The following is a 16,009-nucleotide window of genomic DNA, read 5'->3' as shown; positions in this document are numbered from 1 at the left end:
GTCAGAAACATGGGTGGGAGAGAGAATTTGAATTTTAAGTATAACTCTGGGGGCGCCTGGGTGGCTCAGATGGTTAAGCCTCTGCCTTCGGCTCAGGTCATGATCCCAGGGTCCTGGGATCGAGCCCCACATTGGGCTCCTGGCTCGGCGGGGAGCCTGCCACTCCCTCTCCTTCTGCTCTCCCCCTGCTCATTCTCTCTCTGTGTCTCAGATGAATTAAAAAAAAAAAAAATCTTTAAGTATAACTCTGAATTATGTTTTTGATCCACTCTGGAGTTTTCTTAAATAAAATGTAAGTAAAGAGTTTGAACTATGTTGAGATTGCCTTTTGTGGTGGTTATTTCTTTTATAGAAACAGGACCTTGAGGTTGAACAACACAGGTTTGGGCTTGGTAAAGATTCAAAAACATTACTGCATTTTATCCAACACAAAATACCGCCTCAAATTATAGGAATAAGGGCGCCTGGGTGGCTCAGTTGGTTAAGCGACTGCCTTCGGCTCAGGTCATGATCCTGGAGTCCCGGGATCAAGTCCCGCATCGGGCTCCCTGCTCGGCAGGGAGTCTGCCTCTCTCTCTGACCCTCCCCCCTCTCATGCTCTCTATCTCATTCTCTCTCAAATAAATAAATAAAATCTTAAAAAAAAAATTATAGGAATAAAAGCTGGATCCCCTCATCTGTTTAATTGGAAAGTAACATAAATCCACAGAGTATAAACCACCATCCTCCCCTAATTATTTACCTTCCCTTCTTCCATATTTCCATCATAATATATATAAGATACTGGATCTACGTCTTGATAAAAATGTATTGCATGAAATGTAATGGCTGCTTTATCCAGGACTTACTTCATACTTAACCAAGTATGGTATCTGCAGTTGAAATAATTGCAGGAGCTATTTTGGGAAACTTTCTCCAAGATCACTCAACCCCACGCCCAGTGGACTCCAGAGCCTCAGCTTTCCCCGTTATCCTACTCTGGAGCTATGTCAAAGAAGGGCCAATCCTGCTGGGTTGAAATAAGTGGGAGAGCAGAAGACTGTAGGCAGAGCCCTAACCATTGGGTGTTTCTGTCTCTCACTTCAGTGGCCCTGAAGGGGATGTTAAGAAGTAGTTCAAAAATCAAGGCTTTGCAATGAAAGAAAAAGTAGGTAAAAGGATTTCATCAAAATAGAAAACTTTTGTGCTGTAAACAATGCCATCAAGAAAGTGAAAAGAAAGAAAGAAAGAAAGGGAAATTTGAAAGAGAGAAAAGACAAGCCACAGGATGGGAGAAAATATTTGCAAATTATGCATCTGATGAGGTGTATGCAGAATATATAGACACTCTTACAACTCAATAATAAAAAGATAATCTAATTTTTAAATGGGCAAAGGTATTAAAGATGTTTCTCCAAAGAAGATACACAAATGGCCAATCAGCACATGCAAATATGCTCTAATATGCTCACCATTAGTCATTAGGGCAATACAAATCCAAACCACAGTGAGATACCCCTTGACACCCAGTAGTACACTATAATAAAAAACACAGATAATAATAAGTGCTGACAAAGATATGGAGAAACTGGAGACCTCATGCATTGCTGGTGATGGGGAAAACGGGTGAATGGGAGTGGGGTTGTGATTGCAACATCTGGAGACTGATGGCAGCTACCCCTGTGCTGAGCACAGCATAATGCACGGACTCGTCCAGTCACTATGTTGTACACTTGAACCTAATGTAACATTGTGTGCCAACTAAGCTTCAATTTAAAAAAGTCAACCCAGGGCGCCTGGGTGGCTCACCTTTGGCTCAGGTCATGATTCCGGAGTCCGGGGATTGAGCCCCACGGTGGACTCCCTGCTCAGTGGGGAGTCTGCTTCTCTCTCCCTCTGCTGCTCCCCCTGCTCATGCTCTCTTGCTCGCTCACTCTCTCAAATAAATAAATCTTAAAAAAAAAAAAAAAGTGAACCGGTTAAACTACTGGTGGGTCCTACCCCACTAAGCATTTTTTAAAATTCCATCTTGAACCGACTTCCTCTCCCATAGTGCTACTTTTCTTGCTTGCTCATTTGCTTCCTTGCTTTTATAGGAGAGAGTGAACTATTTCTTCACAAATCCGAATTTCATGTTCTTAATAAAACATGATAAAAACACGGAGCGCTTGGGTGCCTCAATCGGTTGGGCATCTGCCTTCAGCTCAGGTCATGATCCCAGGGTGCTGGGATGGAGCCCCATGTCAAGCTCCCTGCTCAGTGGGGTGGCTGCTTCTCCCTCTGCCGCTCCCCCTGCTTGTTTTCTCTCTTTCTCTCTCAAATAAATAAATAAAATCTTAAAAGGAAAAAAAACATGATAAAAAAATCCATTCTCTGGAAAATGTAATATATTACACCATAGCCCACACTGTGGCTATGAAGTCAATACATATATACAGTCGTGTTTTAACTTATGTTGGAAAGTATCTACAAACAATTCTAATATGCTCACTGTTTTAGTAACTTAATGTTTAAGACAGGAACACATGTAGATAAGAGTAAATTCAAAATGTGCAGCTTTATATAAACATTTTACAAAACTTTTTAAAAACACTTAGCAAGGACATAGACCATAACCTCATTTATAAGTGACATAATTTAAGAACTGCTTTGGCAACATGTATAATACACATTATCAGTTTCTTTATTACATAGACCTCATATTTAATCTTCCCTTCTTGACTTTCTCCCACTGGAAAATAAAACCAAAAAGATTTTCAGTACAATTCATTTTATTATATCATCAAGAAAACATTTCCAGGTTTATTACCGATTTCAGTTTCAAAGCAAACTGACTGAAACTTATAGCCTTTAATATCTAGTGGTCATCAAAAAATTGGTAAGTATATAAAAAATTAACTTAGTACTGCAAATTCAATGCACAAGAATCTTTTCTATCTAAAGCATTTTTTAAAAAACTGCAGAACAATCTAAAAATCTGTTCATTTAAAGCGCTTATGTATTAAAATAATATATTTCAGTTGGTTATGGATATCACAAATAGAATGTAAAGGGCATCAGTTCTTCAAATATCATCTGTTTCATTCTGTTTGATTTTGAGTTTCCTGCTATCCATTGCACAGGTCAATCAAAATACGAATGCGTGCAAATTAAACAGGTTATTTAAAATGAAATAAAGTTCAAGGAGAACAAAATTTAGAATTAACTTACGAGGTAATCTTTACTTTCATTGTTCAAGTATCACAGTTCTAAGAAATGCCTCTCTTTTCAAAGCCTATTTCATTTAAGATGTTTGTCTTCACAGAGCCCTTATTTCTAGAGCCTCAAAACAAGTTAAATAAAATCCCATGCTTCCTAGAATATTAAATACCATGCAGCATAGCATTAAAAGAATGTTAACTAACTTTAAAAGCAGAATTCTTATATTTTACTTTCTGACCAGTTAAAAATAAGTTCATTAAAACCACTTGAAATGATGCATTTAACTTGAAATAAATTACTAAAATTCCAACATAAACGTACATGTCTATAACTAGCTCAATCCATCTATCGCCCAAACAATGTAGTGGGGCAAAATGCCCAAAGAGAAAGCATCCAGAGCATATGGAAATGAACACTGAGAAGCCAAGCTCCCCAGAGCTGATGCAAAGCAGCCATGGGACTCAAATCACACACTCCTTTTGGGGACGCGAAGTGTCTGTCATCTCTCTCTACACAACTTAAGAGTTCCTAAAGCAAGTCAGAGTGGACCATCAAACTGAAATACCCCATATTTGCCAGTGGTCATCCAGCTGGGCTCAGAGGCTATGTACTGTTCAGCCTGCCCCGGCCACAGCCCAACCTGAACCTCAGCTTTTAAGGTTCGTATGCTGCAGAGAGGGGCAGGATGGAAGCCGCGCAGAGCCTGATGAAATGGAACAGTAAATTCCCACTTCCTATCGCCTGTCAACTTCCTATAGTTCAAATCACCCTTGAATAAAATTAAATGTGCCTTCTGTAGTTCAGCATACAAGTCAGGAGCAACCTGAGACATTACGCAGAATTCATGAGGCAGAGTCCAAAATATATGATCATGGTAAACCCATCTGCCCACTTTAATATAGGTTTCCCAGTCAGCCCCACACTTGGACATCCACTTATGATTAGACCCTTTCACTTGTTCAATTAACCAGTTAAAATCACGGATAGTAGCATCAGACACAAACCACGGAATAGTTTTTCCATAAAAATGGATCTCAGTAGCCAGTTGAGCGGACAACAAAAAGTCAGCTAAAACTAAATCCGTAACAAGTTCAAACCCAGAATTATCCAGAACAATATCTACTCTGGTAATAGATGCTTTTCCTCTTGTTTTCTTGCAGTTGTTAAGCAGCGACCAAAGATGTTCCATGTCATTCACTAAGATCAAAGGTTTTAGTTCCTCCAAAGAATTCATTATGTTGGTTTTCTGGGAACTGGTTTCCCCGCCTGACAGAGACAGATCACACTTATTCCCCCACAGTGAAATCTGAAAAAGAAAAAGTATAAAACTTTTACCCTTGTTTTGAATAACCAACAAAAACTCTATTGTGTAAAATGTGGGGGGAGAGGTTGCTAAAACAATTCATAAAATTCATTTCTACAACATGCTTAATATAAAATATCCACCAGATCTACACCTCTAATAATGCAAAGACTGTGTTTCCATCATCATGTATAAACAAGGTTAAGACAATGAAACATTTAATTGGTCACTATGTAAAAATTTTTCTAAAACACTGGTTTGAATGATGTTAACGATCTGTATGGCTTAAATCAGAATGATTTTGCATCTTGCAGATACTAGAATATGATCACACTGTAAAAAGAGGCTACAAAGTTTATTTAAAAATCCAAAGTCAAGAGAAAAGTAAGTTCCCTTTTCCCTCCTCACATTCCTCCCAAACTGCTCAGTTTCTTTTACTAGTTGCATAACATTAGGACCAGGCAAACTCTCTGGGATTTAGGTCTCTTACTTGAAAAATAAAGAAATTGGGCAACGTGATGTCTAAAGACCCCTCCAAATCCAATCATCTATTACTCCACTTTAAATTGAAATAATACTTCAAGTTTATTTTATAGAAAATGGTACATAGCCCCCCTTTTTAAGCTATAATTAAATTACATGTTTAGGATTACAGGCTCTAGAATCAGACAGATGTGGGTTCAAATCCCAGCATTTCCAGTTAACAGCCATTGGTAAAGTATACATGCTCCCTAAGGCTCAGGTCCCACAATGGAAAAATGACATAATACCAGCACTTACCTTGTAGAGTTACTGTGAGCAGTGACATGATACGTTTAAGTAACACACCCAAGACTCCATAAATATCAGCCAAAACAGACTCTACCTCGTGTGATTCAAAATAAGAGGAAAATGCACATTCTAAGAATATTATTTTTTAAAAAAGACAGATGAATGGATGTTTTTAAGTACGAGGCTTAAATAGGAAGTGTCCATCTGATGCAGAAACACAGCGTTGTGGGTGACGGCACCCTTCAGCTGACATCAGGGTCTCTGTCCGCCGCCCGCACGTTTCCCTCACACCATCTTCCAGTTTGTAATTCCGTGTTGAGTTGTGCCATTATTTGTCTATATTCCCTTGAGATTACAAGCTCTACGATAGCAAGGATTGTCTGTTTTCCTTGCCATCACAGGCCCAGCATCCAGTTTGACAGAGCAGGTGCTGAGACGTTTGTGTGGACAGTGGGGGTGTTCCCTGGCTTCTAAAAACAGATCAACGTTCCCTGCAAACTAAAATACTTTCAGGTTTCTTATAGGAAGTTAACCTGCTAGTCATCATGAGTACTAATGGAAGGCAACTTTGGCCTCCTTTACTTGGCCACATTCGATGACAGAAAAGAGTGGTATTCCTTCTTCTTCACAACTTACTATACTCATGGGACAAAGACATACTCAAAGACTGTCCCCCGAAACAATGGGCCAGCTACAGGTAAGGATTGACATGTTACTGCTTTTCTTTTTTCTTTTCTTAATTCTAAACTAAGCATAAAGGATAGTTCCAACTGGGGGAAATAACTAAAGCTTATTATTTAACAATACCCTGACAACTTTTCTTCCAAACTCAAAATAAGCCTTTCCCTCTTAATCATGCAGCTTACTCTGCTTGCCCTCAAAGTTTTATCAGGATTCTGCAGTCTCTACTTTCAAAGTATTTCCAGAATACCGGTGACAAATTTTAACACCTCTTCTTGGTCCAGTCATCCCTCCCTGAGTCATGTTAATAACAGACTTCCCCAATGTCTAGCCTTGTACCCCTTCAGTGTGTCCTGAGAAGTAATCCTTGAAGGAAGTCCATCCTTGTTACTCCTCTGATGAAAACGCTCTAATAGCTCCCCAGTGGTGGCAATGTGAGTACAAATGGAAATCTTACCTTTGCTCAGGAGGCCTCCGTGGCCCTTCCAGGCCCCTCACCTCACTCATTTCCTGCGGGATCCCCGTGCAGTTTCTCTCACGCACCTGCCAGTCCCCCACCTCAGGTACCCTGGCAGAACACTCTCCCAGACCTGCATGTGACCCACTCCCTTGCCTGCTTTGCCTGTCACTTTCTGAGGCCCTTTCCTGGCAGCCCCACTTAAAACTGCACCCCTGCATCTCCCCCAACATCCCCATTCTCCTGCCCTGCTTTCTCTCTCTTCATGGCATTTCCTAATAGCATCTTTTTCTGGAAATGTTTCTAACTTTTTCTGGGAGATGAGGGCTGGGGATACTGTTGTGTAAAACCCCACATTTTCAAATAGTTCTAATAACACATCTTAAGGATGTGTTCGAATGAGAATTAAAAACTAAACTTAATGCAAGACTGGTGAAAAAATGTAATAAAACCATATTAAAGAGGCCACTGACCACCTGAGTGTTTTCACCTGATGATAACCGCAGGCTGGTGCTCCACGCTGACACGACTGAATCTACTTTCATTCTCACGTCAAATGACGACGTATACGGTGCCATCCTCATTTACCGGAGAGATTAAGTAACTTGCCTCAGGTCTAACAACAAATAAGTGACAGAACCAGCATCTAAGTCCGAGTCAGGCTAGGCCGACCAAATGACTGTGGAGTATTCTCTCAAGAATGACAGAGGCTATGTAGCCAGAGGACTCCTGTACCACTAAAATCACCTCCAGCTGAAGAGATTTCAAAACTCATTTTCAGAGATTAAGTGGATTTTCAGCTCTTGAATAACACTATTACTAAAGTGATAAAAAATGATCAATTATAAGTTAAATGACAATATATACACATGCTTTGTTGTTAAGTCAATGCCACTTTATTTTTTAACTGTTTAAACACACAAACATACTCAGGAGATCAATTATCACATTTACCTGAAGAAGTCTGAAAAATTCATCTTTCAGCTGATTTTCATCTAGGTCTCTGATGGTTGTTAACACCTCTTGTAGGTGAGTACACAAAGCAATGATAGATTCCTGCGACTCAAAGAAATTTTGGTCTTTTGATTCTTTAAATACATCAAAGTCATCAATTGGTGGACTACAGGAGGAGAAAAACATATAGAAGAAACATTTATATAACTCTGTACCTTTTTTTTTAACATTTGGGTAATTGCAGTTCTTTAAAGGAAAGAGAGTAGAACCTTCTAATCTCAAAACTTACTGGTAATAGATACTGTATGAAACATAAATCAAGTTACAGAAAAATGAATAATTATCAAATTACACAAAATAAATCAATTTAATCAAATTACACAAAAATAAATATCCAAACTCATTTTAGTTAACTGTTAGAAGTTCCCTAATCAAATATTTTACTGGAATTTGAAATAATTATAGTGATATATCCATAATCATTACCCAGTTAGGGTTTCCAGAGCAAAAGTAGAAAGAAACAACATTTCAAGATAATTGCTTTAGTTTAACAAACATTTTTTTGGGTGCTAAATGTGGCAGGGTTCCATGAAACAAACCTATGAATATCAATATTTGAACACAATATAGTAATTACCAACAGAGTCAAACACAGAGTACTATGGGAACCCAAAAACTACTTGAGAGAAATCATAAAATATTAACGTAAATTTTATTATAACAAATTTTGACCACATATATGTAGTTCTCTGGTTTTGACCAATGGTGGTATGTGTCAGGGCTTTATGCTGTCCAAAGAGAGATCAAATGATATTAATACTGGCCTAAGAACAACATAACGAGCAAGATATAAATAAGAACATCATAGACTTTAAGAACCAAACACAAAAGACATTCAGATCATCTGATCTTCTAAATTCACAACTTTTTCCAAGGGTCATCTACCTTAGGATAAAAACAATGTGACTGATGTGGGACTGGCTTAAAAAACAAACACATACCAGAATTTATACATCCACACGATTGCTGTCTCCTCCCAGTCTCCCTGGGAAGCTACACCCTTATTCCAAGGATGCTGCCATTGCTCAAAGCACTTTGGGAATTTTCTTTAGAACTTGTGGCACATTATTGAAGGTCCTATCAGTGATAGCACATCTCTATCCTTTGGAGTTTATTTGGAGCCAAGTCACTCAGAGCAATTTCACTAGAATGACGTGTGTAAATGAAATGGAGTAATAGATTTTTTTTATCAAAAATGAAGGACTGGGCGCCTGGGTGGCTCAGTCGTTAAGCGTCTGCCTTCGGCTCAGGTCATGATCCCAGGGTCCTGGGATCGAGTCCCACATCAGGCTCCCTGCTCGGCAGGAGGCCTGCTTCTCCCTCTCCCACTCCCCCTGCTTGTGTTCCTGCTCTCGCTATGTCTCTCTCTGTCAAATAAGTAAATAAAATCTTTAAAAAAAAAAAAAAATGAAGGACTAAAAAATAGACTAATTTCTTTTTTAGGCTGTACACTGGCTCTGAAAAAGTTAAAAGGCATTTTTAGCAGTGGCAGCCCTGCTGGAATAAATCAGTCTCTCAAGGTGACTTAAAAGATAAAAATTATTTGGATGCACAGGTTCAAGTGCAGGGGTCAGCAAACTGCAGCTTGCAGACCCCGTTTGGCCCACCACCTGTTTTGTATGACCTGTAAGCTAAGAATGATTTTTATACTTCTGTGTGGTTGAAAGAAAGAGTATTCTGTGAAACATGAAATTCAAATTTCAGTGTCCATAAGTACCATTTCCCTGGAGCATAGCCACACTTGGTCATTTCCGTACCATCTGTGGCTGCTCTGCATCGCAAGGACACAGCCAAGGGGCTGTAACAAAGACCACGTGGCCCCCACAGCCTAAAATGTTTACTATCCCGCCCTTTACAGGAAAAGTTCACTAATCCTTGTTCTAATGTTTTATTAATAAATCACTAAAGCCATACCTCGAATTAAGAATGAGCCTTATTCCTTGTATTTAAGGGTAAACTCATATACTTATATATGATTTCCGATTTTAAAAACATTTGCTATTTTAGAATCTACTAAAGCTGTATATGTGCACAAACTATGACCCGGTGGTTCACTCCTAGATATACACCCAACAGAAATACATGTGTCTGCTCACCAAAAACATGTGTTCGAAGGTGTGTAGCAGCATTCTTCATAATAACCCCAAACTGGGAACTACTCAAATATTCATCAACAATAGAATAAACAGACTGCGATATATTCATGTAACACAATACGATATAGCAACGAAGATGATTTACATTTATATGCAACAATACGGATGAATCTCGCCAACATAATGCTGAGTGAAAAAAGCCAGACACAAAATTATATCCAATATAATTTCATTTAAATGCAGTTTAGAAACAACGCAGGCAAACTAACGCAGGTCAGGATAGTGTTATCTTGACGGGCAGGAACGGCAGGGGCCATATGCAAGGCTTCTTTGGGGCCTACTAAGGTTCTGCCTCTTGATCTGGGTGCTTGGGACATAAGCATCTTCTGGTAAAGATTGTTGAACACTTAAGATATGTTCTGGATGTATATTATACTTTAATAAAAGCTTTAAAATGTCCATTTTCTCCATACTTTCATTTTTCAGTATCTGAAGTATATTTACTTATTTAAATTTTGCATATGACTGATATTTTGAATCTTGATTTAGATTACTCAACTATTTAACTCTGATAAAAACTAAAACATACATCTTTTTTTTTTTTTTAAGATTTTATTTATTTGACACAGCGAGAGAGGGAACACAAGCAGGGGGAGTGGGAGAGGGAGAAGCAGGCTTCCCGCCGAGCAGAGAGCCTGATGCGGGGCTCGATCCCAGGACCCTAGGACCATGACCTGAGCCAAAGGCAGACGCTTAATGACTGAGCAACCCAGGTGCCCCTAAAACATACATCTTGACAAAGAAAATTATGTTTCAGTATAAGGGGCAAAATCAACATAAACGTGTCTTAAAGACAATGTGTGCTTTGGGATCCTAGAAAAGTAAAAACCGTTCTTTGGTCACTGGAGTTATCACTGGCCCAGGACAGGAACTCCTCCTCGGAATTGGACATTTAAAAACTTTCAGTACTAGTTCTACTGTAAGGTATTTCTTCCTTACACTGACCTAACACCTGAGTTCTGGTACAAATTCCCTGACTTTGAGTGTCTGCCACAGAGATCACCTGAGGAGAGTTCTACATCTATGACTAACTAACATTCTTGTTCCTGCAAATTAAAGCTAAATTTTGCCTCGACCCCTTTTAACAAGCTGTTCCCGAACCAGTAGGTATCAATCCAGGATGTGCAGAATCTCCCTGAGGCGTGGAAAGAAAAACTGCTGCCCAGGTCCCACCGCACACAAATTAAACCGTCAATGTTTATTTTAATATAATGATTTCAAACCCTGTATGTTAAAAAGCAACAACAAAAAAGTCTCCCCCAACTGGGTTATAAATGTGGAGCCAGGTTTGTAAACCTCTACCCTAATTTTTTAAAATTCTGAACCCAATCTACCTCTAAAATCAAACTCAGAAACATATTCCTTTTACCTTTCTAACTTCCAAACTCCCCCAACCCCGTGCAGGGAGCCACCCCGTGTTTCAAAACTTCAGCAGCTTTGGCTCATACCATGGATGTTTTCCAGAATTATGAAACCATCACCCAGAATTTCAGACTCTCCTTAGACCTTGACAGACATCCAAATCTACTACTTGGAAAAAGATGGTTTAATGAGGGCTCTAAGCTGACTTACATAGACCAGGGTCAAGTACTGGCTACACCATTTCCTAGCCACGTTAACCCTGGGCAACTTATTACCAGCATTGGACCTCCATTTTTCCAACCGAAACCATAACAATACCTACACTTCACTGGGCTGCAAAGTAACTGGAACATAGCTGGTGTTCAGTACATGACAGCTCTTAGCATTGGCTCTCGTCTTGCTTAGGTGTTTCCCATGTGCCAGGCCAATGTGCTAGATATTTAATAGTGTATTTTGCTTTTAGAGCAAAAGTTCTAAAATACATTTATTCAGCAGTGGGTGCAGGATGAGACACAATTAATTTAATTAAATACACTTATTCAGCAAAAACAACAAGTTGTGACTTTAAAAAATAATTTCTAGGGGCGCCTGGGTGGCACAGTCAGTTGAGCGTCTGACTCTTAGTTTCGGCTCAGGTCATGATCCCAGGACCCTGGGATCAAGCCCTGCATTGGGCCTGTGCTGAGCATGGAGTCTGCTTGAGATTCTCTCTCTCCTCCCCTCCCTCTGCCCCTCACACTTGTGCTGTTTCTCTCCAAAATTAAATTAATAAAATCTTAAAAAACATTTTTTAATTAAAAAATAATTTCTAAAGATTAAACAGAAAAAGCTAATGAATACACTCAAATTGTTTCCCCAAATAATTTTTTTGTTTTACCATTAGTGCTGGTTTGATCAATTGCTTTTAATTATTCTTTCCTATGTTTAGGGACAGATACCAAAGAATTCCTCTTATTTAGCAAACCTGTATTTTTGTAACCAGTGACCTAAAAGGATGATCCACATTACATTTTCTTCTGCTTTCTTTTTTTTTTTTTTTTTTTTTTTTAAAGATTTTATTTATTCATCAGAGACAGAGAAAGAGGCAGAGGGAGAAGCAGGCTCCCCACTGAGCAGGGAGCCCAATGCGGGACTCGATCCCAGGACCCTGGGATCATGACCTGAGCCGAAGGCAGATGCTTAACCATCTGAGCCACCCAGGCGCCCTTTTCTTCTGCTTTCTAAATCAGTTCTGTATCAGATTTTTCCTAGGAAAAATTAAATTAGTATAAATAAGCCTATAAAAAGTGATTTTGATATGTATATAACTTTTAAAATTTGTCTCTAGCCATTTAAAAAAAGGGCTAAAAATTAATTAAGATAGTGCAAAAACACTGTAGTGATTCACTGTTCTGTTGACTCCTCACCCCAAATTAACTGACATATTATCTATTTTTATAAACAAAACAAGCTTTATCCTGTCGTTTTACTGAAATAATTTTTTCAAATTGACATTTTTTGCTCAATACAATTTGTTTTACTCCAAAAGTCTTCATAAGAATTTTTAATTAGTTCCCACTTCAGATATTGTATTTTTTTAAAGATTTCATTTTTAATAATTTCTATACCAAACGTGGGGTTGGAACTTACAACCCTGAGATCAAGAGTCGCATGCTCTACTGACTGAGCCAACCAGGCACCCTCAGATATTTTATCTTACATCTATTCTGGGCAACTGGGTTGTAACTGCCAAGAAGCTCTTATATCAGTAACATCTGCGGAAACATCCAATACTGCCATTAATACCTACTGAATGGAATTCTGGCTTCCACTGGTTTTTATTTTTAATCTTATCATTTTATAATTTCAAAAAAGCACTAAGTCATCTAAACATTTATTATTTGATGTTATATACTTACCTCTGGATAACTGCTTCATGAATTCTACGATACAGGTAGCATTCTACAAACAACCAAGGTGAGTAAAACCACCTGGGTTTTCCATCATTTTCATTTAAAAGACTCTGCTGATATTCTATGTATTGATTCCATATGTCAGTATCAACAAAATCCTCAACAAAAGGGATTATTGGTTTATCTGTTTGCAATTCATTTCGTAATTTAGAAAGAAGAGAAATTGCTTTCTTTTCGGCTTCTGTGCCTTTCTGCAGAAACATGAAAAAATTTTTAAATACTTAAAAAATATGTGAATAATCTATATTTAAATATATAATTTATATATGTAAACAGTTAATTCATATAGGAATAAGCCCTCTAGGATAACACATTTTTAAAGTCCTAAAGAAAGAAAAAAATACTAGATTTCAAAGCTACATTTTATGTCTTTTACGAACTATTATAAACATTGAAATTCAGAATTATTAAGTAGAAAATCAAAGAACACACACATTATCCTGTCTTATCTATTCTGCCTTTTTTGTTTAAGTTTCTTCCAAGGAACCAGAGTACTCTAAGGAGGGAGGAATGATCCTTACCAAAGACAGAAAACTGTTATTGTGTTTCTGTTAAAGAGTTAACAAAAAATTAAATTGAAAACACAATATTACCTCTCCATGTTTCTCAAAAAATTCACTTTTATGTCGATGCAATGTATCAATAGCCTTGGTTAAGATCTGTGGTATTCTGTCTTTAATTGTAAGATATGCAAACGATCTAGAAAAGAGAGTCACATACACAGTATATTACTTAGCGTTAATACCAGCAGATTGGCCATCTTCCAGTTTCATTTGAATTAAAATTCCTTTTCATACAAGCATTATAAAGTAAGCCACCATTGTTGGACTATTATATCAAGACAGGAAAATTCGAAAACTTTTCTGGTGCTACATGTCATGAAAGCTAAACGTTCTTTGTGCTTCTAATCCCAGATTCTCCCCTTGAGACTGTTCCATGATTATCTTTCCCATCCTCTTCCTTTTATTTTCTTGAATCAGAAACTAACTTAACAATGTGATAGGACAGAAAAAGGATCTATCCAAAAAAGAAATTAGGATCAAAGAATTTATACTAAAATTCAAACAGGCTCTTGTTGCAGGTTTAGTACTTACTAAGTGACTTCACATACTTAGACAAATGAGGCAACGGATGTAAAACTGTGTGAAAACCTCTAATGTGCTAGAACATCAGAAATGAAAGATATTTATAAACCTGCTTTTCTCTTTGTCTCTGTTCTTAGCCAATTTTAATTCTCTTCAAAGGTTTTCTCTCCTGAATTCTCTACCTGCACAATGACTCCATCCATCCTACTCTGCCCTCAAACAAAATTAAGGCATGTTACCATCACACTCTCCCAACCAAAAAATCAGGAGACTTTCTAGAAGTGTCAAAGAATGAAAAAAGCTGGAGGAAAAACTTGAGCATACTTGAATTAAAAAAAAAAAAAAAAAAATTAAGGTACTCTGGATTTTAGGCATACAAAAATCAAGATTTACAGATTATCATTTTATATATAATTAATTTTTAAGCAAATGCATGATTCAGTTAGAAAGAAAGACTTCAGTAAGCGATGAAATTCTGTGCATTTTTAGAGCACAAAACTTAGCTGATCAGTTCATTTATATCTTCAGGTCACCAGAGACAAAGTACAGTAGTTAAGTTTTGGGGGAGTCAGAAGTTACATGCAGATTTTCCAAAGAAGAGGGAAGGAGGGGGGTCAGAGCCCTTAACCTCAATCCACCCCCACCTTGTGTAAGGGTCAACAGTACTAAATTTCCTCAGAGTTTCGTCAAAGACCCGCATTTGTGAGGGTAAATTCCAAGGTCCGGGACTAAGGTAGAGCCAGAGGAACCTAGAGCTCAAAATTTAAGGTTCCACACACTCCCTTTTATTTTGCATGACTGAATGAGTGCCTGCTCTAGTTTTGGGCCATTGGTGCCTCTCCAGCCTCAATCTACTCCCGTTAAGGTCAATTTCCTCTACGTGCCTTTTTTTTTTTTTTTTTTGCAATATTTTGCAAGACAGATCTCAAATATAAATTTGGCCATTCAATTTATACAAATAAATATATATTTTGTATGGTCGTCCACAACTTTTATCTAGAAATCTGTGACATGACGCGTAAAAAGCGAAAAGCTGCAGGCATTGAGAGCTCACGAATTAATCTCAACGGCAATAGGAAGAAACATATTTCTCGATAAATCTGAGATTCCTAACTTTTGCAGAAAAATTTAGCCCTCCAAAAGTGCGTGCGAATGAATGAATGAATGTGTGAGTGTGTGTGTGTGTGTGTGTGTCTTAAAGCCACGCCGCTGTAACACCCTGAAAGGGGACAGAGGAGGCATAAGCTCTCAAGACAGTCATGAGTAAAACAAAACAGCAGCATCGGATCACTTGAAAGACAAGTTAACTGTTCGACATAAATTATAACACAAGCCTATTAAAAGGCCTGAGCAAGGACAGTAGAGAGAAGCCGGGTGACCGGAGGATTTCGGCGGGGTGCACAGTCCGCTCCCAGCAGTCAGGGAGAAGGCTGGAAGCCGGTCCGAGTCCGCAGCCCGAAGCCCGGCGGACAGCCGCAGCCAGCAGGCTCGCCCCCTGCCCCTGGCCGCCTCGCCCCCCGCCCGTAGGAGGAGGCCGAGCCGACGCGCCGGGGAGCCGGGCCCGATGGCTGGACCGCGCGCCCCCGACCCGCCGCAACTCCCCTGATGGCTACCCAGAGGTTCCCGACGAGGCCCGGCTTTCCGCAGAAGCCGGGAGGAGGAAGAGCAGCGGAGGGACTGGGCGAGGAAAGCGACACGAACCCTTCGTCCTGTCCCGAGAGAGACGCCGGAGGCCCAGCCATCACCTCCCCCGGGCCGGCTCACGTCGCACCCACTGCAGGGAGAGAGGAGGTTCCGGCGCCGAGGAGGAGCTGAGAAAGGGAGGGCCATGGGTTAAAAAAAAAGTGCTTTTGAATGAAGAAACTTTATTTGGTTCCCGTGGAAGAGACAGACAGCGGCCGGCGGGAGGACGAGGAGATCTTCCGGGGACGAGGGCGGGGACAGCGGAGGGCGACGAGAGCAGCGGAATAAGGAAGCGGGCGGAGGCGGAAGCAAGCGGGGACCGGGAGGTCCCAGGCACTAGGGAGCGGAAAAGGTCGCGGCGACGC

At 39.4% G+C, this 16,009-nt stretch overlaps 1 protein-coding gene across 1 annotated transcript; it reads right to left on the bottom strand.

Annotated features, from left to right (window-relative positions):
• Positions 1 to 2,732: 2,732 nt before the first annotated feature.
• ARMT1 (acidic residue methyltransferase 1) lies at positions 2,733 to 15,847 on the bottom strand. Its single transcript, XM_045865754.3, has 5 exons — positions 15,663 to 15,847; positions 13,470 to 13,575; positions 12,823 to 13,067; positions 7,347 to 7,512; positions 2,733 to 4,486 (listed from the first exon to the last, which is right to left on the bottom strand). Exons 1-5 carry the CDS (start codon positions 15,701 to 15,703, stop codon positions 3,719 to 3,721), a joined length of 1,326 nt encoding a protein of 441 aa, XP_045721710.1. The 5' UTR covers positions 15,704 to 15,847; the 3' UTR covers positions 2,733 to 3,718.
• Positions 15,848 to 16,009: the final 162 nt, after the last annotated feature.

Source organism: Mirounga angustirostris, unplaced genomic scaffold (genome assembly GCF_029215605.1).
Source record: "Mirounga angustirostris isolate CCGP_5_RB_7025 unplaced genomic scaffold, mMirAng1.0.hap1 SCAF_8, whole genome shotgun sequence".
Classification (NCBI taxonomy): Eukaryota; Metazoa; Chordata; class Mammalia; order Carnivora; family Phocidae; genus Mirounga; species Mirounga angustirostris.
The sequence above is the reverse complement of the archived record's forward strand: the minus strand, read 5'-3'. Positions and strand labels throughout refer to the sequence as shown.